This window comes from Dermacentor variabilis, chromosome 1 (assembly GCF_050947875.1).
Source record: "Dermacentor variabilis isolate Ectoservices chromosome 1, ASM5094787v1, whole genome shotgun sequence".
Lineage (NCBI taxonomy): Eukaryota > Metazoa > Arthropoda > Arachnida > Ixodida > Ixodidae > Dermacentor > Dermacentor variabilis.
In genome coordinates this window covers 290,176,397-290,203,580 of record NC_134568.1, presented here as the reverse complement: position 1 = coordinate 290,203,580, position 27,184 = coordinate 290,176,397, and the positions used below count along the sequence as shown (strand labels likewise).

General features: G+C 47.9%; 1 protein-coding gene across 3 annotated transcripts in view; it reads left to right on the top strand.

Annotated features, from left to right (window-relative positions):
• The window catches only part of LOC142567151 (uncharacterized), a 399,588-nt gene extending 373,039 nt beyond the window's left edge, over positions 1 to 26,549 (top strand). For all 3 annotated transcript variants that reach the window (XR_012825178.1, XR_012825177.1, XM_075677821.1), the window contains one exon: positions 25,541 to 26,549. Coding sequence is in view for 1 of the 3 variants with exons in the window: in XM_075677821.1 (XP_075533936.1) it covers positions 25,541 to 25,641 (101 nt within the window). In the remaining 2 variants the exon portion in view is untranslated. The remainder of the gene's footprint in view (positions 1 to 25,540) is intronic.
• The last annotated feature ends 635 nt before the right edge of the window (positions 26,550 to 27,184 follow it).

The following is a 27,184-nucleotide window of genomic DNA, read 5'->3' as shown; positions in this document are numbered from 1 at the left end:
TTAGGACCTAATCATAAGCTCGGCATGATGTATACCCCGGATGAATGGCGAAGCGCGAGGCAACGCCCACACTCCCTTACAAGGGGCGGCACAAGCAAGCGCACACTCTCAGTGAATTCTGGGTAACCATACGTAACCGGCGACTGCGTTTGCCTACGCATGCCAACAAGCCCGAAAGAGATCACTGAATTATTTTCTAGTGTGTGCATTGCATCAGGTAGTGTGCGTGCGCGCGTGTGTGTGTGTGTGTGTGTGTGTGTGTGTGTGTGTGTGTGTGTGTGTGTGTGTGTGTGTGTGTGTGTGTGTGTGTGTGTGTGTGTGCGTGCGTGCGTGCGTGCGTGTGTGTGTGTGTGTGTGTGTGTGTGTGTGTGTGTGTGTGTGTGTGTGTGTGTGTGTGTGTGTGTGTGTGTGTGTGTGTGTGTGTGTGTGTGTGTGTGTGTGTGTGCGTGTGTGGTTCGTCATTCGGACTCCGGGCCGTGGGGCGGCGAACCCTGCGGTCCTTGAGGCGCAGCGTCGGCCCACTCTGCCAATTAGGGCGTCGCGGCCAGCAAGGCCGCGCTCTGATCGCAGCGCTTCCCGCGCTGGACCACTTCCAGATCTCGGCCCCTCCTTGAGTGCGCGGCTTATTTTTTGCTTCACTTTCTCCAGTTTCTCGCTTTTCAAGGGCAGCCACGTCACCGACGCTACACCTGCAATCAGCGTCTTTAGAAAGCGAAGGTCGGCTGCATAATGCGCCACTGCGCGAGCAAAGGAAGAAAAATAAGACTAAGCCCCGCGGCTGTGCGCTCGTCTCGGGCGAGGAGGGGATGATGTCTGAAGTGGCCATCTCTTCAGTGCGCCCCCAAAGACAAAAAGCGCCCTTCTGCGCCCACCGCTTGGCGCTCGAATAGCAGAAAGAGGGACCCATAAAGCGCACGCAGCAAATTGTGAACCGAGACAAGGACGCGGCCTTGCCACAACACTGAAGCGGCGACATTGAATAACTTGGCACTGGCCGTGTAAAATCACCACCGTTGAATCGCCGCAGAGGCTGTCTTCATTCGCCCAGTCGCTGCGCCGTGTCAGCACAGACTACGCGGCACCACGCTGTGGAATCTTCTCGCGCAAAGAGATATATATCTGGTACTCGGCACTTTCCCCCCTTTAGAGCGCCCGTATACATGAGCCGCGTATGTAGGCTCCTCATCCCCCCTTGTTCGTGTATCGGGCTGCGCGAGGCTCGCTACAGATGCCGTACCTTTCTGCGCTGATGCTCGTTTGTTTCGTATCCCAAGGGCCTTGTGCCATCAGCTCTTGCCAAACCGTGCCTTGTCCTGTGTGCGTGTGTCTAGCAGAGAAATTGCAAAATTTTAACGCACCTCAGCTATAAACCCAAGGTGTGAATTGTGAGAGCGAGAGTCTTGCTGCTTTTACCTTCCCTGTTTCTATTTTTCTCTTAATGAGTGGTGCAACCACTAGTTAAACCTATATAGCCTGCCTTCCATATAAGGTTTAACGCCGTGCAGAGGCGTAGCAACCACTTTATTCCGGGGCATGGGTGGGTACGTGCTAAGTTTCATGTCGAAAACTTGGCAACGTACGGCTGACAGAACGGGCTTCACACACTGGAAATTACACTTGTGAATCGCGGAGCCATGTTATTATTATTATTATTATTATTATTATTATTATTATTATTATTATTATTATTATTATTATTATTATTATTATTATTATTATTATTATTATTATTATTATTATTATTATTATTATTATTGTGGTGGTAGTGGTGGTGGTGGTGGTGTAGTGGCGGCCAGCCCCTTTGTAACGTGTGGACACACACAATGTACAGTCCCTGAGGCACCATCTCTTCGGGAGAAATGAAAATAAGCGAAGTAGTTGGCGGCCTGCTCAAATTGAAGTTAACTGGTGGGAGCTAGTAAACAACTGAAGGGAGCTTTCGGTGTCGGACACGCTGTTAAGCCTAATGTGAACGAAAAAATGCAGTCGGTAGGGATCTGGAGCAAACAAACAATGCAAAAGGGCTGCCAAGTTTTTTTCTTTTACACAGGTTCTTGAAAACTTCACGAATACTTGCTGATGGCTTCACAAATCCTTGCTTCTATTGAGAGCCAAAAGCTGGCAGCGACAGTCATGACTGGTGGGTGTCCAGCACCTTATCGATGTGAACCGCACTGTATATACTACCTTGAGATTTCCCTCGGGCATTTGCTAAATAAAGGCTATTGAAGTTTATTGCGTAACGTCTGCCTCATGGATGACGTACGATGCCTGAACTTCTAATTTCTTATCTACTTGTCTGTATTGTAACCCATTAAAGCGATACATTGTTTTGGGCACATAGTAACCGCTGACATAACTTTCTTTCTGACAAGCGCACTTGTAGTACTGATTCGCTCTTCCCGTGAATTGCCATGATTTGGCATCCTCAGACCGGCCCGTTATGTCTCTGCACAATGTTAGTTTAAGGAAATACATATATTGCAGACCGGTAAACAAACTGGCAGGTTGGTACACTGCCCGTATGAAGGCAAATCTGCATTTAGGCAAAGATTTCCAGAAACAGAGCGCAGTACTTCGCATCCATTGTCTTTTAACTGCGGGGTGTTTTATACAATGAGGTCAATTAGCGCGTGAACAATATGAGAAGGAAAACGCGTATACGATGTCGAAAATGAGAGAAAGTATCTCTTATGCGAATTAATGCCTGCAGGTTTAATACAACTCATGAGACCGGTGTTTTGCATGTTTCCTCCATCTTTCAAGCCACGTTCTGTGCGTTCAAGCGGCATGTGGCATCGCGTTTTGTGGTTACACACTTACGTTATAGCCACAACATGTGCCGATTTGCTGGGCTGGTTGCCAGTGCAGCTTACCAGAACTTTCGAGAAGTCATATCATCTATAAAGCGTGTGATAACGCACAATCTCCGACGCCATTGACCATGTGACGAGTCTGAAGGGAATAATCCAATGACTTTCAATCAGTAAGAAATTTTGTTGCTGCAGCAAACAAAACTTGCTTCAAAACTCAAGGTCCTTCTATGACTATTTGCTAACAGGTTTATTTTATTTGACAGCAAAGCTGTTAAGGGGAACTTTCCCCTCTATCGTGTCCGCGTGTGGAAAAAAAAATCCCGCAGATAGTATAATGCCCGGCCGAACCGCGGCGGAGGTGAAGCAGGCGTTAAGAGGAAGCTTTAGCTCGGGTACCCCTATCTAAATGCATGTAAAAACAGAATTCGTTTTTCTCGGCAACCATTGCACCAAACTTGACGAGGTTTGTTGCGTTAAAAAAAAAACCTAAAATCCAGGGACTGTTGCTTTCGAATTTTTGATTTAGGTCGTCAGCTTTTAAATAAAAATGGGGGAAAATCGCAAATTCTCAGAAAACGAAACCATCAAGTTTACAACCACATATCTCAGCAATAAAATACGACATCACAATTATGCGAATTGCATCTCGTAGTACATCTAACGCGGACAAAATTGATATCCTCATATGAATCTCAAAAAACTTAGTGATTTGTAAATACAGCTTTTGCGAAACCCTTGTACACAACGTAAGAAATTCACGTAATATATAAATTGACATATAGAATTTGTCCGCTTTAAATGATCTAATGGATGCCGTTAACAGAACCGCTATATCTATTCTTGACGGTGAGCTATTAATTTGTAAACTTCGTGCTTTTAATTTTTTTTTCGAGCTTTCGAATTTTTTGGAAATTCTGTTAATAAGATGAAGCCCCTAAATCGAAAGTCCGCCTCCAACAGCCGCTAGAATTTAACATTCCCTCTCAAGTTCAGCAAATTTAATTAAAATCGGTCCAGGGGTTATCTCAGAAAAGCGTTCTTGCGTTTTACATGTATTTGAATAGGCCGCGTCGGAGCTGGGCCCGAGCTAAAGCTTCCGCTTAAGCACTCCCCATACGTGGGCCGATCCCGAAGATAGTGTAATACCCGCGGCGGAGGTGCAGTTCGCCATTAAGGGGCCCACATACACTGCTTCGCTGGTCATGCTTCTCGACGTGGAAGGGCACTAACTTTTTTTAAAAATTTTGCTTTATCATTGCTTATTATTGTTTCTTTTTTCACTGGTATGTCGTTTCTTGAACGCTCTCGACAAAAGTACGTCGAGACACGGAGCGGTATATCGCGCCTGTCGTGTACCATACATGAACGAAAAAGCCTCTCACGAATTTCGAATGGCGGTGAAAGATCACCGCTCGGCAAACTTATTTATCTGGCAGCTGCACACGCACAATTGTAACTTTCCACGGCTACGCCTGCAGTCATCTGCTCTGTAGCGGCGCTGTGTTTCGTCCAAAGCTTCCGCCGAGTTGTTCGGACGGCGTCCAACTCGGTGCGCCGCAGTTTGCCGGACACTCGCCCTCTGTCCGCGGTGAGCGAGCCCCGCTCTCCACGTGTCCATCGAATAGCCTTTCTGCGAAAGGCAGTTGCGAATATCGCCCGTGCGTTCTTCGTGCCCACTCGTGCTGGCTGCGACGGCGCGCGTTTTTAATTGCGCCTTTTAATACCGGGCGCCTGCGCGTTGTGGATCGTAAAGCACTTGTGTGCGCGAGCGAGGGCACCTTCTTCTTGGCGGCGCATTTCCAATGCATGCGCTCGTTGTATAATACCGCTCGTCGTCTCGGCGGCTGGCCCTCGGCCGCGATTTCTCGAGAAGCGCGCGAGGCAGAGCGCGTTGTTGCTCGCCGCCTTTGTTGGACCGGGATGTCGCAAGCGGCGCCCCGACTTGCGGAGCGTCCACTTGCGCAGCGCCGCTCTGCTCCTAATGATCTCATTGGAAAATCCCGCCAGACGGGTTTCAAGGTTAGATTCCGTTAGCACGGTTACTGCGGTCACGAGAAAGCGCGAAATTGTGAAACCGCGCGCGCCACCGCCGCGGTCGCCGGGCGTGAAACACGTGGGCATCGCACGCAGAGGCGCCGATGACAGCGTGCGCGCCCGTGAACACTCTACCTGCACCCCCCCCCCCCCCACCCTATTGTGGGATGCCCCGGGGCTGCGCTGTTACCACGGCTCTTCAGTCGGCAGCCATGTTAATGTGTGCTGCCCCTGGAGTGCAAGGCAGCTGGCTCGATCGGCCTCCGTCATGAGCGTGGGCGATTGCGCATGCGCGTCTGCTGCATGGGCACGCGCTGCTGCTCCTGTTGGCGGATCCGCCTGGTGCCACGTGCGGGGTAAACCAGCTCAGCGATAGAATCGAATCGGTCGAACTTTCTCGGCCGATCGATGGACGAGGAAAACGATGGCACAGGCAGTACCCACGAGGGGACTCTTTCGAGACAGTGCTTAAAATGTATTACCCGAGATTTATTGTTTCCTCCTGTATATGATGTATTGGGGGACACCAACGCAAGGCATGCGACGGATCAGCGAGCAGAAATGGCGCAACCAAATAGAGAAAAAAAAATTAGAAGACGGATTGGAAAGGACTAAAGGATGATGAAAACGGAGATGACATTATTAGGAACACGACGCATATATATGTATACATAGAAAACATAAAATTCCGGGGAAAGAGAAAGAACTACCCGCCCCCCTCCTTTCCTAAAAGAACGATGCCTGTTCACTAAGAGCGTTGATGGATGTTCGATGAACGAGCAACCTGCAATTTCTCTGCAGCAGACTACGCTGTTTTGTATTTCATTAATTAAGGATGTCTTTCTGCACTTTGCCATTCTCAGTTTGAAGTTCTCGTTCGAGATATACGATTTTACTAAGCATTGTGGAGTAGAAATGCCAAAGACTTCAAGTATTAGCGCTCATTTTGACTAACATACAGACAGGAGCAATGCGTGATGGAAGTGGAGGCAGTTCTGGAAAAGAAAAATAGCAAGGAAACGGCATTTATTCATTGAAAAATAGGCGGCGTGCAAGTGTACATTTCATTTTTATTTAAAGATATCTTACAGAGCCCAAATGGGCCATAGAGTAAGGGGGCGATACATAATATGTATACATAGCAATCATGAGCGAGAATACCCAATGTAAAAAGGTAAATAATGCAAGCGTAGTATCATGAATTGATGTAAACGCTAACAATTAATACAAACAGCCAATAGGTTAGTAAAGGTACAGTCAGAATTTTTATATTCAGTATACAATAAAGACACCATAATACCACAAACAAGCCTATCATTTAAATACATAAATACACATACATAAATATCACCTGGCGCAAAATACACAACGGCAGGAATAAGAGTGTAAGGCAAGCTTGCTAAAACACCGGCAAACAGACGGAAAAAGAAAACAAATGCAGATAAAGCATCAAGTATGAGAGCCAAAAGTTAAAAGTGAGCCTGAGCTCACTTTTTAGGTGCATGGGTAAACTATAATCTGAACGCATTTCTAGACTAGGGGAGGGATGTATCAGCATGGCCTCCATCGTCCTTGCAGACTAAGAGCTGGCATATTTACGCATGCGCATATTTACGCATACAGCGCGCATATTTTCGTGAACCATTCGCAATCATGTTGTTGAAAGTTCAGCGCTCGTCCTTGTGTCCTGTCTCCTGTTCGTGTCTTTCTTTTTAGCTTTGCCGCCTTTTCAAATATCTACCAACAAGCCCAATTTGCCAAATTAATCAAAAGAAAAGAGAAAAATAATCATTAAGGCGATTGTGGAATTTTGAGACATTATTCTCAGAAACTACGTAATCTGGAAGGTCATTCCATAATCATTCTGTGTCGCCTTGAAGAAGACAAGTCCACTTGTCGAAATGTTGGCTCCAGCTTTCCCCTTGTTCTCGTTTTGCTCATTCCATAATAGGATAGCTTGTGGTAGGGTCGGTGATTCGAAAGCATCAGTATTTCAGTAAATGCACGCGAAGCTGATATTATTGTGTAATCTGCGTGATGACTGATTGGAAGATATAAAGTGAACAGATGGCGGCCTACTAGTATGAGCGAATTTGTGAAATGGTGATAATATGACAGTGTCATGATGAATGGTTAATGGTTGAAATGAAAGATCCAGGTTAATTTGTGTTGTACTTGATTGAAAGCTGCAGTTACTTGAAATAAATTGACCATGACCCTCTTTTGCATAGCCTCTAACATATCGATTAAATAATGATAATATGAACATCAGATGACACAAGCAAATTCATATCGAAAACGAAATAAAGTTAAGTAAGCTTGTTTACTTATGCTGGAAGGAGATTTACGTAGGTTACGGCGTAAGTAGCCTAATAGGAAGCTTTAGCACAGATAGATATTATATGTGAGGACCAAGAAATTCGAGCTTAGGTTAACGCCTAGGTACTTATATTTTGTGGTTCTAAACAGCGTGTTGTTACGGATTTGATAGATATAGTGAGAATTGTCATGCTTCGCAATTCGTTGCACAGTGCATTTTTTACAGCAAGTTTGATGGTGCGTGTCTCGAAGGTGATGTCTTCCAAAGAGTTATTTTCGACAGGCGCAATCTGTCAGAGATAGCGCAATTCTAGCACACGCATACAGGCTTGGTATGTTCCAGTATCTTGCAACAAATGCACGTCAAAAAAAAAAAAAAAAAATAGGGCGGTAGTTACCGGGCGAATTTCTATTTCCTCTTTTGTGAAGCAGCATTATCTTTGATACCTTCCAGTCGGTAGGCAATCGTCCAGTCATTAGTGATTGTCGAAAGATGTGCAACAGAATCCGGCTTGAGACGAGAGAAGATATGATTGCGCCAACATGGCTTACCTCTTTTGCTCTGTTAATGCTATTACACAACTCGGGTGTAAATGAGCAGTCGGGACCGGGTGGGCAGTAACTTTGCCTAATAGTACTTTTGTAGATCGAATCATGCGCACTGCCCGGACAATTTCAATGTTACAGTTTGAATTTAAGGTGTAAGACGTGATGGTTCTTTTAGTGGATAGAAGAACGACACCACTTCTTTACCTACGACCTTGCCGGCACACATTATATCTGTTAGTATCCGCAAAAAAATTCGTTGTCAGCGCTGCCAGGGTATAGCTACGTTTCGGTGAATATAAGAATGTCCGAGCCACCATCTTCGATATAAGATGAGAGGATATCACGATTATGCATTATACTTTGGATGTTAGTAGAGAGAGAGAGAGATACAGGTAAGAGAAATTTATTTATTTCAGGCATACTGCCAATCCCAATGGCGATTTCAGCAGGATGGGCATACATATGGTAAGCATATTACACAAGTGTAAAATTGTTGAACATGTCAGAAATAATAGTTTGGAATAATTACAAAATGGTTTTGTGGCGTGTGCAATAATGAACAAGTACATGTGCTATTACATGTACAATGAATGAAGCATTAATACAGGAGTTAAAAAGTGCGTGCTATGATAAAAAAATTAAGTAAAAGTTAATTAGAATACACACGTAGTGAATGAATAGGTCGCACACGATTCAATCGACGTCTTTATATAAAGCAAGCGGTAAGGTTAGAACTTTACAAGCGGTTTATATTTGGGAAACGCGTAGGTAATTTTCAAGTAGTGACAGGAAATTATCTTGATTATTACAAACAGTTATATATGCAGGCAGCCTATTCCATTCCCTTATCGCCTGTGGAAAAAAGGAAAACTTAGAGCAGCTAGTTTTGAATCGGTATTCCTGAAGAAACTTGGGGTGTTTATGACGTGAGTGTCTAGTTTCTGAGTTAGATAGGTATTTGTTGCTACCGATACGAAGCGTATTGTGAAAAAGTTGAAACATCATTTTTTGGCCAGCGAGTTTGGCACGGTTACGGACGGTTAGTATTCCAGTTTTATCCATTAGTTCGGAGGGGGAGTCAGATATGCGGCATTTGTTAAAAATAAACCTTACTGCTTTTGTTTGCGCGCTCTCTAGTTTATTAATTAAATTATTGAAGTTATAAGAAATGACACTGTTAGCAATGGAGTGGTGAAAGACGGTGCGAGCTCACAGCTACAGCATGCACGTGTGCTATTCTCTCGCTATATCTACGTGGCGGTTCCACTGCGTGCTTACAGCTCCTCAGTCAACCCGGTCATTTGGCGTATATTTGTAGGAAACCACTGAAATAGTAGTGCCTGGCCCCATTCCTCAATGTGGCTATCAATGTTACTTTTGGTGATAGCGGCTTCTTTGGCGACTTCTTTGGTCTGTTTCTAGCCTGTCTCGTGGGCCGATCCCGTAGATATTGCAGCGTAAAAATGCGATCGAATTTAGAAGGTAGTCAAACCTAAAGCCGTTCCCGTGGATATGTGCCGTCAAAAACTGTGGGCCGGTCCCGCCGATCTCACCGATCCCGAAAGCAGCATAGCCTAAAAATTCAGCCCGTTCCCATGTGTTTATGTGCAGCGTAAAAAATCTGGGCCGACCTCGAAGTTAGTGTAGAAAAAAAGAAAAATACACGGTCCGATGCTTCTACTTCACTAAACGCGATGGGATGGCTCGATAGAGAGCCGTGAGCAGTGACTCCCATTCCATTCTCACCCCCAACTTCTACTTTAGTCTTTAGATTTGTCCTGTTGCAGTGTTCTACTTTCGTCTTTAGATTTGTCCTGTTGCTCTCCGTTCCTCTTTCCTTTTTCCTCCCCACCTTCCTATCTTCCATTTCTGTGTTGCTGTCACCTCCCTTCAGAAGAGTAGGCAGGCGTTGTGCCCCTTCCGGTGGCAGTTGCCAGCCTGCTCCTCGCTTTCCCTTTCCTGTTACCTGTGTATATGTGTATATGTGTTCAAAACAAATAGTAATAATCACTCGGGAAGAGTCTTTCTTGGACTTCAATTAGAGGTTGAATCGCGTTCAAACTTTTCTGCATATATGTTCGCTAGAATCATTTTCTGCGAATCTGTCAATAAAGAAGGAAGGAGTAACCAGGGTTGTCTACAGGCGAAAACGTCGCATTCTTGAACGCTGATGACAATAATATTAATGGTACAAATAGCAATAACATCGCTCGCGTCACGAAGTGTTGCGCAATGCTGCCTTTTTATCTGTACAATATTGTCGTGCCATACGTCAGACACAACCGTGCACGGTTACACAACCTGTGAGTAACGTGAGTGAAATGAATTATTAAAAAAGACCGGTCATGTCCCTTGACCCAGAACAGCCCTGTCTCTGCGCCCTGCTCATCCCGCTCGCCAGAAAAATTCGCGATACAACTACGGTTCGTCATTCCATTCCATTTAATCCTCATCGGTCACCGCGAATACTGGCCGGTCCGGACGATAACTGCAAAGCGGTCGCCGATCCGCCCAATCACGACAGACCGAATGCCTCCGACGCGAACCGACTCTTCTTACAGCGCTGAAAACGCGTACAAACGCAACTCGACCGTACGGTCCAATAAATGACGCAGTGCGTCAATAAAAACGGCAGACAAAGGATGCCACACCGCCGTCAAAAATGTGTCACTTAAATCATCCTCACTGTAGGGTTGAAGGAAAGGGGTCGATCCGGTGCCTGACATTGGATCCCGTGGGCTCGGGACAGCGGCGACGGCGGCTGGGTGGAAGAGGGTGCGCACATCACCTCTCGCCTTCCGAGGGAAGGGAGGGGAGAGAGAGAGAGAATGCGCTAATCCGTCGCGCGCGCGCGCGCGCGGCAGACGGCGCCCTGGGCGGCGTGCGTTCGACGCCGCCGCCGTTGTGAAGCAAGTGAGAGGGGGGAGGGGCAATTTGCATACGTTAGGCGAGCCGCGCGACGTATGCGCTCTGAAGTGGCGCCGCTGATTTACGATCACACCGGCCGCTCCATAAACGTCCGGCCGTGGCTTTTGTTGGTCGGGTTCCTCCCCCCCCTCCCCCAACCCCTCGGGCGTTACACACAATATACAGCGACAGCGCGCGGCGCACGACGACGACGCAAACGGGGCCGCAAGAAAAGCGCCCAGTCGACGCGAGTAAAATACGCCGTCGGGGAACATCGCTATAAATTCTAGCGCTGCTTTGTTTCAAATTCGACCGCGTGATTTACCGAGAACGGTGTCGTGTTTTTGACGGACCGCGGCCCTCTTTGGAGCTCCGCCGGACGAGGCGGCATGTGCGCCGCCGCGGCTACGGCGCGCGTTGGTCAATCGGGGGGCGGTCTCTCGCGGCGCGGCGAAAAAGAGCGACACCTTTCGTGTTTTTTTTTCGTTTTCTTTTTTCTATTTTTTGGCACCTTGTCTGTCAGTACCTGGGCCCATTCGCACGCAGGAGTTCCTCGGGTGATGCACGCGTAATAAAATAGGCTCCATGCGGTCGTGCCCCAACATTAATAATAATAATAATAATAATAATAATAATAATAATAATAATAATAATAATAATAATAATAATAATAATAATAATAATAATAAAGGAATGACAACAGGGGGAAAATGCGACGAGTTTACAAAGCCACCAAGCTATTTGGGCCTCTCTCCGTCAGCTTTCACTTCATTATTATTATTATCATTAAAGTGAAAAACAGTCGGCGGGAGAAAGGTCTCTTTAGGAAGGGCTCTGTCAAAGCCTCAAACACTGAACACGCTATATAACACAAGTCACAAGCACGTAAATATCAATTTTTTGTATGCAACGCAAGTAAATGCATACCTAGGTGACCCGGTGTGAAATACCGAAAGCTGTTAAGATATGCGAAGCAAATTGTGGTCATTATATTTATAAGAGTAATATAAGAGATCGGACATAGTAAGAAATACAAGAATAAGCATTTGGAAAATAGTGTCAAGTCAGTCGTCGGCCTACCTAATAAAAAGGAAGCAGTGGTTACGGATCGACATTAATGGGAGTTGAATATGTTGCTGGACTGCATCGCGGCTGAATCCCACCCACCTGATGGGAGAATTATTGCAACAGACGAATATGACTGACGTGACATGAATGAAAATATGACGAACGAGCAGCTCGCCCGATTATCTGACCCTATTAGCAACGCCCAGGACCACCGAGACAACGGTGAAGTGAAATTGCGGCGAAGCCCTAATAAAGGACATTTGCAAACGATCAAATAGTACATCTGCAGGTGAAACAAGAAGGCGAGTCTGTATGCATACGTCATCAGTCATGCTGCCTTTATACCAGAAACTGACAAAGCAGGAAGCTTGGAAACGCACAAATGCATGCTGTAAAATAAATATCCGCGATTATGTGCAACAGTGACATCAATAACAACTGCTAACAGTTCTTTTTTTTTTTTTTTGCTTCAGTGTACATCGACAATTTACGCTCGATTTACAATTTGATACCGCATTAAAACGTCTCTGGCTGCTCCTCTAGCTTCGATGAGCCTTCCTTCGCGGCTGCAAATATTGAACAGATTGGACGGAGTCATGGGCGACTCGGCGGCCCGAGCGTTGGGTGAGATGTGCGTTCGTCGACTCGACGCAACAACGCGGAGCAATTAGAACCCGAAGCCGTCGTTCGATGGCGCAGGCGCGTGCCTGTTTCAGGTGCGAGGCGTGGAGGCGCAGCTGGGACGAATGCGTCAGGCTTAAGCCCACGGAGCCCCCGCGCACCGGCATCTTGGTCGGGCTGCCGCAAGCCTCTCTGTCACTGGGGGCTCGCGGTGGGCGTCAAATCAAGTCGAACGCGGCGCGCCTCTGTCGTCGCAGCTGCTGCCACTTGGCTCGGCAGCCGACGGCAGAGAACTCGCCGCACGCATTCCTCCGCGGATCAGCGTTGGAAGCGAACGCGGTGGCGCGTGCCACTCACTCTACATAGCGTGGCGCGTCGCGCACCGACCTGCCGGCTTCGCAGCCGCAATCGGAAGCCAGCGCTAAGACGCGATGCAGGAATGGACCTTCGGCAGAGAAGAGTGAACGGTTGGAGGGCGCAGCTCGCTCTTATAGGTGCTATCGTCGAACCGAATGCGGCTACGGCTCTGGATGCAAGCCGCGTTTTCTCTCGAACACGTGTAGCGAACGTTCGCGCTTTACGTCCGATGCTTATACCAGCCACGACGATTGTTATACCGTATACGTCTGCGATCACCCAAGAGCGGCACGTGGCAAACGTAGGCTCGGCGCAGGGCCTCCATCCAGCAAGCAGTGTGGCACGGTAGCCGCTTCGAAGGCACACGCGCGTTTCCTTTTTCTCCGCAAGCGCGAGGCCACGCCAGGCGGCAGGGCCAGTTGGCAGCGCCTCGTGCACCGGATGCTACGGCGCGCGAGCAGCGGTGGCGGCATCACTCAGCGCGCCGAAGACGTGCCTGCACGCAGCGGTCAATTAAGGGACGGCCGCTGCTCGCGGCGCTCTCGCCACCGCGCTGGTCGCCGCTTGGCGCACTTGGCACAAACAGAGCGCGGCCGGCCACTCTCTCTCTCCCCGGCGCAACAATTACGCTCCCGTGTGGGGGGGAAAACTAGCGTTTCGCCGACTGAAAACAGCAACGACCTTTGCTCGCGGACTGCGAATGTCTCATCGCGTGGAAGCTGTTCAACTTGGCTTCTCCCGTTGCTTCGTTTGCCTGATTATACGGCTGCAGTGAGCGCCGGAAACCGATTAGCGAGAGCTTGCCAATGCGCGTAGGGGGGCGCTGGGAGAAAGTCTCGAATTTACGCAACAAAACTCTGTGGCCAGGCCGAGTTCGGTTCCTCCTTCTTCTGGCTTCGTTTCTGTTCGCCTCTTGCCTGCCGTCGCTGTGCTCTCTCTCTTCGCTTCCGTTTGCGTATACCGTCGGCTGGAAAAACACGCATCGCCGCTGCGGTTGTTCTCGTGGTCAAGCGCGGCGTGCCCGGAGCGTGTGCCGGCTTACGTCTCAATTCACGGGGACGCGTGTCCACGGCAGCTCGTGGAGAATGGAGGCCTGCCGCAAGGCCTGCTGTCAAACCCGTGCCAACCGCGCCACGATAAGAAGGACGCAGCGTGTATACTACGAGCAGCGAGAGCCCACTCCGCCGGGTTTAGGCTTTACTATGCGCGAAAGAATAGAATGGAGAAAGCGCAGGCAAGGGCGCATAGAAAGTGCCAGCGTATACGCGCTAGGCACGCGCGTCCAGTCAAGCACGTATTGCTCAAATCTTTCTGCGTGGCTTCGATGCGCAACAACGAGAAGAATGACGCAGCTCTTGGCAAAGTGGCACCACAGGGCGACCTGATGCATTAGCATTAAAGTAGCGCCATCCTTCGTTTTCTCCCGTCAATGTCTGCAAATGATCCTCTGATCGTTTTTACATCTACAACTAGTACACCGAAAACAATGGGAGGGTGGCTGATCTTCAATTTCCTTTCACTCGCTTTATTGTCAATGTCGCCGGGAGGAAACTCATAATTTTTTTTTTATAGCGTTTGTGGCATTACTCTTTCTTTAACGTTGCTCTATAAGCGCGTGACAGCAGCGGTATGTTGGACGAAATATTACCCCGGCAGAAATCGAAGTACGGCTCCCTGCATTGGATGCGTATTTGGAAGCTGATCCCGCAGCTTGCAAAGCGACGCACAAGTTCATCATCAATCACATTAATTTAATTTTCAATTTGAAAAGAGGATACAAGACAAAAAGATGGAAAGCTTGACGATAGTCCTGCCCCCTTTTACAGTCATCCTGTTTTTCAAAGCAAACATGTTACATATGTTACCGCGAGTTGCCAATTGTCTGCGACATCACCTCTGAAACCTCCGGTACTGCGAATTGCTCCCCATCAAAGATCTTGGAGTCCAATGATTGCGCTTATGAGTTGTGCCGCGCTCGCTGGGCCCTTCGCCGTCATCTCCGCGTATTGGGTTGGATTTTAGAATCTAAACGATCTCGAACAAGTCAGCGGAAGATTAAAAAAAAAAACGCGAATAGAAACTATTAACTGTCTAATATCCGTAACTCCCTTCAAGTTAAAAAGTATTGGGTATTTCTATTTTAATTCGCCATGCCATGCATATCGAAATGATTGCCTGTAAATCGTACAGCATCGGCTATAAACATGTCAGTAACCTACCTGCAACATGATGCAAAAATAACCGGTATTACTTAGAAGAGAGAGAGGATAAGGGAAAGGCAGGGAGGCTAACCAGAGGGGAAGATACGGTTTACTGCCCTACGCTGGGAAGACAGGGGAAGAGGAGGTAAAGTGACAGGAAAGTTAGAGAGCTATTACATAAAATAAATTAAAGGGCCGTATCTGCGGTTACTGCATAAATGTAACTGAATAGAATAAAATATAGACTGCAAATATTATTATCGGCGCAACTAGCTGCTATCCGGGCTTTTTACGGTCCTGACTTTTTACAACCTAATAGCGGCCTTTACCTTGGTTTACAATGGGCTTGTCTAGAGGTTTTCTTTGTTATCTGAAATTCAGACTGCGGTAGCCGCAGGTTCCTGGGCATCAGCCTAAATGCGGCATAAAGGTTTGCTCATGCACGTAACGAAGAACTGCTATGACTACAGGAGAAGCACCGACCGCGAGGGAGCCGATTCATCGGCAGAATCCGCTCAGAGCGAGACCTCCACCTGAGTCGTGTTTGGTCAGCGACCAGGCTACTTGTCGTCGCCTCCGTCTAAACCTCCATCGCTCGCTGCGGCCACCGAGGGCAACAGCGTAAACGCCGCTCGGACAGGCGTGACCCAGGCCGCAGAGTAGCCGGCCGTGCACCATTCGGCCACAGCCAGGTGCCAATCATGGCCACGAAAACCAAGCAAGGCGCGCGCGTCCAACGCGAGCAAACACGACCTCGTGTGTGCTGTCGACAGAGACGATCCAGTTCGGAAAGGCCGCAGTGTCTCGTCTTCACCCCGAGAGTGGCAGCGGTCTTCTTCACTGCTCGGCTCTGTTTGCTTTTGTGTCTCGACGAGCACCGGGCGCGCTGCTTCGTGGCCTAGATTTTCCTTCGGCCTGTTAGAAAAACACAAACTGCCGACCTTCACGAGGCGTACGATTGCGTAATGCGCGCGCGTGCACCAGATCACAGTGCCTGATTAACGAACAAAGCAACAATGCGCTCTTCGAGGCAGCTCTCTCTTCATTTTCCTCCTCCACCGGAAGACGAACGCGTTCACTTCTTTTTTTTTTTTTTTTCCTGGCGAGAGCCTCGCACGCTCCTTTGACTCGGTGAACGCGCACGTGGCGTAACGCGCAGTGGTTTCTATGAGGACAAAGCTGTTTGCTGTGCGGCGCTGTGTCGCTGATAAAGAAGTCATCGAACATGTTTTGTTGGAATCAGTGGCAATGTCCGTTCGGATGCAAATGTGTCTTGCCCGAGGACTTGTGCTATAAGTACATGATTGGGGAATGTGCGGCCAGGTGTATTTTAGTATTTGTGTATTTTAAGAGTAAACACAAACTTTCTTTCAGATATTATTGTAATGCTATAGCTTGTCTGCTCGAGGAAGTAGACATCATTTGCTCAAGAAATTGGAATGATTGATGGACTAATAAACAAAAAAATTTGATAAACATTATAGCCCACGTTGCAATCCGCAAATTAAAGTCAGTGAGTTCTCAAGGCGCATCGACTTGGCACGAAGTTTGCAACTATAGCATCAGTTTTGAGGTAAGCACTGCCAAACTTGCTGTAAAATGGGCCGTTTTCCTTCTTACGTTTAAAAAAAAATGAAGTTTTGTCCATTGCAGGCAAGGAATGGCTGGGAGATTAATGCATTTCGTTGCCCACTTTCGGAACAGATATGTCGAAACTGGTGTCATCCTCAGAATATGCTTCGAGTTGATGCCTACATATATATAGTGAACTCATGGGCTACAATTCGTAAATTGGAATATGTACCGTCAGGCAAACAGATAAAAAGTTAATATTACTTAATCAACTGTGTATTTTGATTTCTCGCGGAAATAACTTCCGCCTCTTTATGCAATCTGCTTCAGAGAATATAATAGTGCTTCCTTACACAGGCGATTTTCTAAAATGTTGCTAATTCTGAAAAAGGTAAAAGAAAAGAAAGGTATACAGTAACCGACAGTTGGAACATTGGCGGCGTACACGTAGGAACGAAGACTATGAAGGGTACGATAATGTTTTACTTCGGGTATGAAGAAAAAGACACTGCGCCGAAGAATGATAAAATAAGGACCTTGGTCGTATCTGCACCACCCCGTTTCAAAAGGGAACGCTCACTTCAACAGTCCGTCCGTCCGTCCGTCCGTCCGTCCGTCCGTCCGTCCGTCCGTCCGTCCGTCCGTCCGTCCATCCATCCATCCATCCATCCATCCATCCATCCATCCATCCATGCCTTCAGCAAATAGTTATGCGGCATATTTTAGGATGCGGACGGCGTTTCAGTTTTGAAAAGAAGATATTGCATCTCCAAGCAAAAGCGCAGACAAGCTAATAAGGGTGTCGAAATAATTTCTTAAAATGTATCAAATACGAATCGAATAGTGCCAAAAGTGAATCAAATTGAATGGTGAATACTTTTACAATAGTGTTCAAATAATGAATAGCCGCTTCACATAATTAATTTAGAACAATGTTCACACCCTCGTATTCTCAACATTAGCAGATGTCTGTCAATACATTGCACGTCATGAAGCGTGGTTTACGAAAAGCACAAACAGGGCGTTAGGAACAAATAAGCAGCTTTTTCGCATACTCGAGACTCTTCGGAGCGCACGTGGTCATAAGTGATCATAATTTTTGTTACGAACACACATTATTTGATGACTATGTGAGTGTTAATGAAGGAGTGTTCTGATGGCAAACAGTACTTAGCGGGTCATATCATCTTGCGTCGTTCGACACTGGGACAATTTTTTTTTTCTTTGCGTAGAATTCGCAATTCATGTCACTTGCTCCGAATCTAAGCCCCTTCTCATGTTTTGCTTATCGCAAGCATGAAAAAAGAAAGGGTGAGGGGGTGGGGAAGAAACTTCGGGCTGGATAAAGGTATGGTATAGGGAAAAGGATAAGGAAAAGCTCGATTTTTCTTATAATCACAGGGACGTGAAGCCAACGGACAATGAAGCCAAGGAAAGTATAGGGAAAGTTAACTATTCCTTTATTTGAATTACACCCCGTGGTTGCTCAGTGGCTATGGTGTTCGGCTGCTGAGCACGAGGTCGCGGTATCGAATCCCAGTCATGGCGGCCGCATTTCGATGGGGGGAAAATGCTAAAACACCCGTGCACTTAGATTTAGGTGCACGTGAAAGAACCCCAGGTGGTCGAAATCCTCCACTACGGCGTGCCTCATAATCACAAAGTGGTTTTGGCACGTAAAACCACATGACTTCATTTTTTTAGAGCGCAGCTCTTTGGCGTCCGTTCCTGGGTTTCGCGTCGTCGTCGGCGTTGTCGTCGGCCTCGTAACCAGCTCCGCCCCCCTTTCATCCCCCCAGCGCTAGCAGCGACCGACTGATACCGCTGGATGCCGCTGACGCCGCTAGAGAGTCAAGATAACGTGACTGCATAGAACACCGTCGCCGCCATGCAGAAAGAGGAGGAAAGGGTCCCCCCCCCCCTGTTCTTGTGTGGCGGATAGGGTGCTCTTCAGTTGCCGACGCGCCGGTTATTTCACGTAGGCCCCGGCACGTCGACGAATACGTGACCACCTTCCCATGGCTAGACCTGGTTCTTAGCGCTGCGGAAGCGAGGGTATCATATTGTTTGTGTCGGCATCGGCGGCGTTGTCCCTGAAACCAACTCCGCAGCTGGGGTTGACTCACTATCGGCGTCAGCGGCATCAGTCAGTCGCTGCTATCTCTTCCCTCCTCCCTTTATCGTGTTGTCCGCTTGCTGCGCGCGCTTCTGCCCCCATCGTTTGCCGCTGGGTGTACACGCCGCCCCCCTCCCCCCTCTTCCTGCGAGTCTCCGGTTGTCAAAGCGCCGGCTCGAACTTAATTCCTTTCTTCGCTCCTCCTCCAATGCAACCCCTGTGCGGTGGCAATCAGAGAGCCAGATCGGTGGCGGCGGATCTGTATATGTGCACCGCCTGAGCCGAAATTGCCGCTGCCGTTCGCCACTGCGAAATTATCTGTCAGTTCTTTCTGAGCCATGAGCGAGACGACCGATGGAAGTCCTCCGTCTGCTGCTGCTGCTGCTGCTGCTAAACGAGCTGCCAGAGCAGAGGCCCAGCGCCGTCGCCGTCAGAATCCAGAGGTGCGTGCCGCCGAAGCAGAAGCTTACCTAGTGGAGTCTTTGTTAAAGGAATACGTGTGAAAAATTAAAAAAAAAATTCTGTGATAGCGCATACATGTGTTGCTCGATTTCTTTGCCTCAATCTATCGAAAAGGTGAAACAGCTTATTTGCTGCGCTCAAATTTCGCATTAGGAAGTAACGTAATCGTCGGTAATTTTTTTTATTTGAGATGTGTAAATAATAAGAAAAATGAAAATAAAAGTGGGCGGTACGACAACTCCCGTTATCGGGCGCGGGAAGTACGATCGACATAGACTAGACAGGACAAGCGCTAACTTTCAACATAGCGTTTATTGCGGAAGAGGAGCATATATGCGCAACTGATTCTGCTAAGGGAAAGAAAGACATAAGAGGCTTAACAAAAACGCCACATGCCGTCATGCCACGAATTCAAGCGCTGTAGTTAATAATGCCACAGACGGCCTCCTGACGCATACATCACCTGCCCGTGCAATCTCAGATGCTCCCTTGATTTCTCTTGTCAGGTCTTTGCGGTGCCGGTACAAAATGACCGTCTTATCGAGCAAGGGATGGCAAGGTGGTTGTGCAACACACTTTCTTTCAATGGGCCACCAGATGACCGTGTGTGGAAATATTTCCCACTTTCTTACTGTGCTCTTGGAAACGCACATTCAAACATCTGCCTGTTTGGCCAATGTAGTACCTTCCACACGAGAGTAGAATTTTGTACACAACCCCCCGCCTGCAAGGCACGTAAGCAACTCTGTGTTTACCAACCAGTGATTACCAGCCAGCCCAAGCCTATACTCTTCTGATGTTCTCAATGGTCTCTTGTGCTGCGTTCAGTGAAATGAATAAATAAATAAATAAATAAATAAATAAATAAATAAATAAATAAATAAATAAATAAATAAATATCTACGCTTTCTGCTGGATCGCCGAAGAAACAATAACAGGAATTATCCTCCTCGAAACGCTGAACCTATGGGTGACCTCACAGCAGTATCAAGACACCAATATGGAAATAACGGAATCGCATTTATGTATATCGAAATATGTGGATTGCTAAATTGAGCAACATCATATACACAGGCGCTGTATTTGCCGGGCTGTAGACTTGACCGAATTATTTCTGTGCTGGCTTCCACGCTCACCTTATTTTAAGCCGAAGGAATTATTTTACTTTTGTGGGGTTATGTTGAATATTCATCAGACATGTATACTTACCGTTTCGCTAATCTTGGTGCACAGAAGACGGAGATTACGGCTGCGGAGCATGACCAGCATAAACCAGGACATGGTCTGGCATGGAGATAGATTTGTCGCCGCTTCATGATGGTCAGATATTAACTATCGTCTGAACATGCGTTGCGGCGACAAGCAGTGTTTACACTGGGTATTTGTAGGTTGAGAGTAATGCACAGGAAGTTTCGCTGCCTACATGTGCTTTACTACCATTTCATTTTACGAATACAAGAAGGGCAAAGACCTGCCGCGGTGCCTCATCGGATATGGCGTTGCTCTGCGAAGACCGAGGTCGTGGGTGCGGTCTTGGCATTCCTATGGGGGACGAAAAACACTCGTGTGCCGTGCTTTGGGTGCACGTTAAACAAACCTTGGTGGTCAACATTAACCCGGAGCTCCACAAAGGTGTTCCTCAAACACACGTTAAACCGCACTTCTTCTTCTTCTACTTCTTCTGCGTCGTCGTCGTCGCATTCTTTTTTTTAACTCTGGAAGGTAACTTGTGCTAGCTCCGTATGTACCGACGTAACGTCACATATTCTTGCTCTATTTCTTGTATCATCGTAGTTAATGTTCGACTTCAATTAAAGCACCGTATTCCATAATCTGCGTTACTAGGTCTTAGCTCCTTCCGTCTCGAGATGTGGCACGATCGTGGAATGAAAGTAAATTACGAGCCCTCATGATGAAATTAAATGTGCGTGGACGTGATTACACTTATTAGTGCTCTCTTCTTTGGGAAAACCGTCCTTAATTTGGCGATTTGCAATTTGACGGTGACATTAATTCGCTGGCTTCTCATCTGCGTCCTTGGGAGCCGTTCAGCCTGGCAGCCTTTCAGGTGCGCCGCCAATCGAGGTCTCCCGCAGACGTCTAGCGGAGCGCGTTTGTTCTCCGAGGAGTAACCAACTTTTTAAGTCTGTTTTCGCCCATCGCTGTGGTGCCAAGTTCACACAAGTACCTCGTTCACGGTCAGTCGAGCCGTTTCTTCTTGGCCCGGGTGACGGCCACCGACGCGTGTGTACTCTGCACGGGTTTGCCACGGCCTTCGGAGGGCCGCCTCTGCCCGCGTCTTTGTTCCCCGTGCGCGGGATGGGGGGGGGGGGGGTGCAGTCGCGAGCGAGTGTTTGCACGCGGGCGCGAGCTGCCCACCGTTCGGCGTGTTTGCAGCGCGGCTCAGCGGCCGGCCCGGCCGCGATGCGAGCGTGCTAAAAGTAGAAGCGCTTTCGTTCTTTCACTTTTTTTCTTTTTCCTTCGATGAAATTCCAATCGGTTGGTTTCGTGGCCGGAGCGGCGGCGAGGTCAATCGGACGAGAGGCGCGCGTTCGCCCAGAACCGCCCGCGCCGTAATCAGCGCTGGAGGAAAACAAACCGCGCGCCAAGCTCGAGCGTTTTCTTGATTGGGCTCGAAAGTCCCGTTGTGAAACTTGGCACGGTGCGCCACGGCGCTCTCTTTCTCGCGCACAACAAGTCCAAGACGCCTCTCATCCAAGGACTCGCGCATTCTCTGTTTGCTCTTAGGCAGCCCCCCCCGTCATTTACTCCTCGCGTCGGACTCACTCGGCGGGAAGGTGGTGGCAGCTGCGTCGGCCGCTGATAAATGTTTCCTCTCGAAGCCGCGCCGCTGCTTGTCGCCACGCGCCGAGCCCAGGACCGCGCGCGCATTCCAGCAACCCACTCGCAGGCGCACGCGCGCGCGTGCGCGGGACGTCCATTCAGCGCGGCGATAAGGAGCGTGTCCCGCGAGTGTAACTGCCCGCGCTGCGCGAAGCCGATAACCCGGCGGCGATTGTCGCCGCTGCCGCTCATCAGTATGCAGGGCTCGCCGCCGATATCCGGCGTCCCGACCAGCGCCGCCCGGCGGCCCCGTGAGACCAGCGTAGTCCATCCCGTCTCAGGAGTCGCCCGCCGTCGCGGCGGCCGCTCGATGGGTGCGCTAATTGGCTTCCGCTGCCGATCGCGTTTGCGCGTCCCCGAGATGGTTCCCAGCGGCGCCCTATCGCCGGAAACGAGCCCGCGTCGTGCAACCGATGTGGTATCGTCCTCCCCGGGGACACGGCTCGCGTGCGACCGCGCTTTAGTGCACTGACCGCTTTAGTGCTCGGGCCAAAGCGTTGCTTTCCTTTAGACTGCCTCAACTCAAACTACGCTACGGCTTGGTATCATCATTAACTGATCAAAGAAATAAAGGGAAAACTGGTTAAAAAAAGTGTGCCTGCGCAAACATTGTGCGAGGACGGCGGATGTCGACAAATTAAGCAATACTAACGAGTCACAGCGGACTGCACGCAAGCTGGAGAACGGCTGAGGCGTGATTTGCTCTATATACGTGCAGTTATGAGTGACCATAGAGTAGTGTATCCTGTGCTTTTAACTTTTTCTGCGAGACACTGGTCTCAACGAGATACTTCATTTCCGTATATTGTGTCTTTTGTGCGTGTTATGTGTCCGTGTTATGTCGTGCTCGTTACCATCATGAGCAGCAGCCTATATTATGTCCACTGCAGGACGAAGGCCTCTCCCTGCGATCTCCAATTACCCATGCCCTGCGCCAACCGATTTCAGCTAGCTCCTGCAAATTTCTTAGTTTCATCACCCCGCCTAGTCTTCTGCCGTCCTCGACTGCGCTTCCCTTCTCTAGGCACCCATTCTGTAACCCTAATGGTCCACCGGTTATCTAACCTACGCCTTACGTGACCTGCCCAGCTCCATCGTTTTTTCTCTTAATGCCAATTAGAATATCGTTTGCCCTCTGATTCGCCACCGCTCTCTTCCTGTCTCTTAAAGGGACTGACGACCGATTTTTATGGACCTAGTTTTTTATGGCGCGACGCAAAGCTCACCCTCGGTATAGTGTTTACATCTGCAGCGCTTACTTCCAAAAGCGCGTGGATGTTTAGTAAGCAGTATTTTGAGATCTGAGCAGCCTAAAAAAGTAGGAGTCTTTTCTCCAGCAACGCTGAGAAGTGAGAGCGATGTCGATAGCCCACCTCGCAAATTGTGAAAGCCACCGATCGTTCTGCTTTCACAGAAGTGAGCGTAACTGTGGCTAACCGCCAAAATTTTGACCTTTTCAACCACGTTTGAAAATAAAAATCTGGTGCAATAAGTTCACGTTGTTGTACAGACTTTTTTTATTGTTACCGCGTTTTTTCCCAAGTACACGCCTACGTCATGGCTAGCTGACCCCCGTCGTCGTTGTTCTGTCGATAGACAGGCCAAGCTAACTCATCGAAAACGAAGGCGAAGGCAGCGCTACTTTTCTGCTCACTGCAAACTAAGGCTTATCTGCACATTGTAAGTTAGGGAAAACTCATAATAATAAAGAGTATGCTGTATTTCAATACTAACAGAAAGGCCAGTAACCACGTCCACTATATTAGAAGGTCACGTGGTAGACCTCTTATGCAACTTCATGTTTTAGCCGCGTGGGGCGCCAAAAGTCACTTTTCGCGACTTTTAGCGAGTAATTAAAAAATTAAATCCACGTTCAATTAGAAAAACATGGCTCGTTTTAGCCACTACGATAGGGAATCATTCCATCAGTGGGGTTATCTAGATTCATGTTCTGAGCGGTTCTGTCCCTTTAACGTCACGCCTAACAGTCCTCGTTCCATCGCTCTTTGCGCGGTCCTTGTTTTCAAGCTTCTTTGTAAGTCTCCGTGTAGAAGTCTCTGTGTAGTAGTAAGCCTCCGTGTAAGTCTCCGTGTAAGACCGTGTAGAACTATTCGGCGGAAGTTTATGCGTTCCTTTTCTGGTGGTGCTGCAAAGTATCCGCATCCGGAGTACGGTCTGCCGCCTCACCTCACGTATATACCTGTGCAAGCATACCTGCCTTATGCCTAGGGCCCTTGTTTTCAGATAAATCCGAAAAAATCCGATAAGTGCTCGCCGGGAAAATTTTTGACAATTCGGATTTATCCAATAAACACCGATTTTAACGGCCAATATGACGAAAGCCTTTCGATAAAGGGCATGTTCTGAGCGGTCACTGATACATCGGCCGGTTTGGCCGATATAAACTTTACCTCACGTCAACAGTATCTCGTAGATCGCAACCATCGCACACTTAACAAAGGACTTGTTTCTTGAAACTGACGACATGAGCCGGCTCATGAGTGGCTTTGCGAAATATAAGAGCTATGAAATTAGTAACATTGTTGAACCCCTGTCGTTTTGCATACTTCCCATTGCCCAGTGGCCAGCACTTTCTCGATGCGTGCTGAGTCTTCTGGCTCTCCCTGTTTCTAGCGCAAACGTTGAAAGGGCTAACAATAATCGATTGAAATGAGCGCCCTTCCATCAGTGACAGCAAAATCGTAAAGTATGCTTGCGCCTATTACAACAAGCTTTAAGGTTGTACTACGCACAAACATGGGTGGTTTGTATTCAAGTATTTGTGCTTGTGTGTATGTGTGTTTGTGCGTTGAAACCTTCCAGACAACAAAAATACGCTTCGTGTGTTCTGATGTTTTTGTGTTCAGATAGCATTTCATCTAAGATTTTGGAGTATTGAAAATAATGCAAAATTAAACTCCGAATTTGGGGAACTTAGGGATTTACGAAAAATAAACTCCGATAAACGCCGAATTTCCGCCATGAAATAAACTCCGAAAACACGGAGCCCTACTTGTACCGCACAATACGTACGTTTGAACCGTGCGTCACCAGCTGCAGTGGCTGCAGTGGCAACGGTGTTTGCGGCTTAGCACGATAACTTAAGTTCTATCCCCTATGGTGGGGCGGCCGTACTCCGATGAGAGTGGAATGCAAAAGCACTCGCGTGTGATCGTGCTTTGGGTTCATGTTTGAAGAACCCCATGTGCAAAAAAATTGCAAGACGGGCATCCGGGCTGGTTGGTCGATGTACTTCATCGTATTATAGGTTGCTATTCTACAACAATACTGCGGGAAAATGTTGACCCGGAGCCTCTCCATTGCAGGGCGTTTCTGAAAGCTCCTGTGTTGGCTTGGGATGTTAACTAGCGAATCTGAACCAAACTACGCGTGAAATGAACGACTTGTACTTTCGCCTTAATTTTATTTTATTTTCGAGCTTATCCTCAGTTTATTTTTATTGTAGAGAACGTACAATCTTTCTTCTAAATCTGGCAGAAAAGAGGTGGTGTGCCGATGCTGGCCATCCTGGACTTGCCACTATTTTGACCCAAGTAATCTGAAAGAAAAAAAAAAAAGCGGTTTTATAGTAGCTCAAAAAACAGTTTTCTGTACAATTTTTTTCATTTCTTTTGTATAATGTTTCTTTCTTTTCTTCTTTTCCTTTTTTTCAGATTCCACGGAAACAGCGCAGCGGCTTTTATGGCCATCGTCGCGTGTACATGGCGTAGAAATAAGGAACACTGGAAACACGGGACCACGATATACTATATAGGTATGTCAATGGACATGCTGACATCAATAAATATAATGTCCCCGAATAAAAAAAAATAATACCAGTGCTACAAAGAGGAAAGAAAACACAATGAAGAAACAAGAACAAAATGGCACCTGCAACGACGGTGTGTGGAACAACATGGGGATCAAGAAGGGTCCTGAAAGGCGAGCGCCAAGGGGAGTCGAGATCGCAAAATAGTTGACACTGCGCACGAGCTGTTGTAATGTGCGAGGACATTCACCTGAGTCACTGCCAGTTAAAGCCAACAATGTTGCACACAGCATTTGCTTTCTCACATGCAACGCAAGGATCGCGGGGGCACTTGGAACACTTCAGGGCCCGTTACGAGCGATAGGATTGCTCGTAAGAGAAAATTCCAGCCAATCCTGATTCCGGACGTATTATTGGCCAAGGAGACAGGCCAATGGCAAAGAGCACGTACGAAAGAAAAGTTTTGTGAACTCGGCCCCAGTCCTCCAGCTCTCTAAGAAAAACGTCCGGTCGAACACCTTTCCTTGCTGACATCTTTTAACCAGGTAGTTGAACCGAAATTTTTTCTCGTTTCGGTTTCTGTTCCGATACAGCGAGAACGGTTCAGTTAAGGTTCAACTCCGGAGCCGGAAAAAAAAAAGCGGGGTTTCAAACCGACTCTAACGGGTTCATGTCCGTTTGCATGACCTGAGGATAATTGCAGGCAAACAGCATACATTTATTTTGTACACAAGCTCGACAGTGCGCCTGAACTGCACGGGCATACTCAAAAGAAAGGTACGCATGCTGTTCTTTAGGCCACAAGTAGTTACATAATAAAATCGCATTGCGGTAACATATCTCTGAAGCAATGTGTACGAAGCAATACGGATACGGATACGAAGAAATATATTAAAAGGACCCTGAGAAGCGACTCCCCTTAGGCGACACCGCGGGCCGCTCCCACGTGGGCCCGAAGCAGTGTCATTTCTACTGCCGATACTTCAGTTTACTACATATCAGTACGATCAAACGCGACCGCACAACCCGGGCTGCCGATTTCGGCGACTATTCCAGGTGTTTTATGTTGGAGTTAACACAGTTCTTTTTTTAATCACCTGTGGCATATGACACAAATATATTCATTGAGCTGGTATCACGTACGGGTTCAAGAAATGGAAATTTATTGTTGAAATATTCAACAAAAGTTTACCGAGGCACATTTTAACTAATTATTTTAATCGACGAATTGCAATTCACTTGAATCAGTGAATTCAGAAGTCAGCGAATTCTCAGTGCACATTCACTTGGAACAAAGTGCAAGCTTGATGACGCTCGTCTGCTGCTTCGTAGCCACCTACTCAAGCAGCATCCAGACCAGCGCGTCGCAAATGGAACGTTCCCGCCCCGTGTTCGCGGTCGAGGCTTGCCTCGTCGCGCTAGAGCACAACTACTCAAGCTGAGGGTTGGCTGCGTGAACGTGCACGAATGTTTATGCAGACAAGGACATGTGGCAAGTCCATCGTGTACGTCTTGTGGCTGCTGCGAGACACTTCAGCACCTTATATTT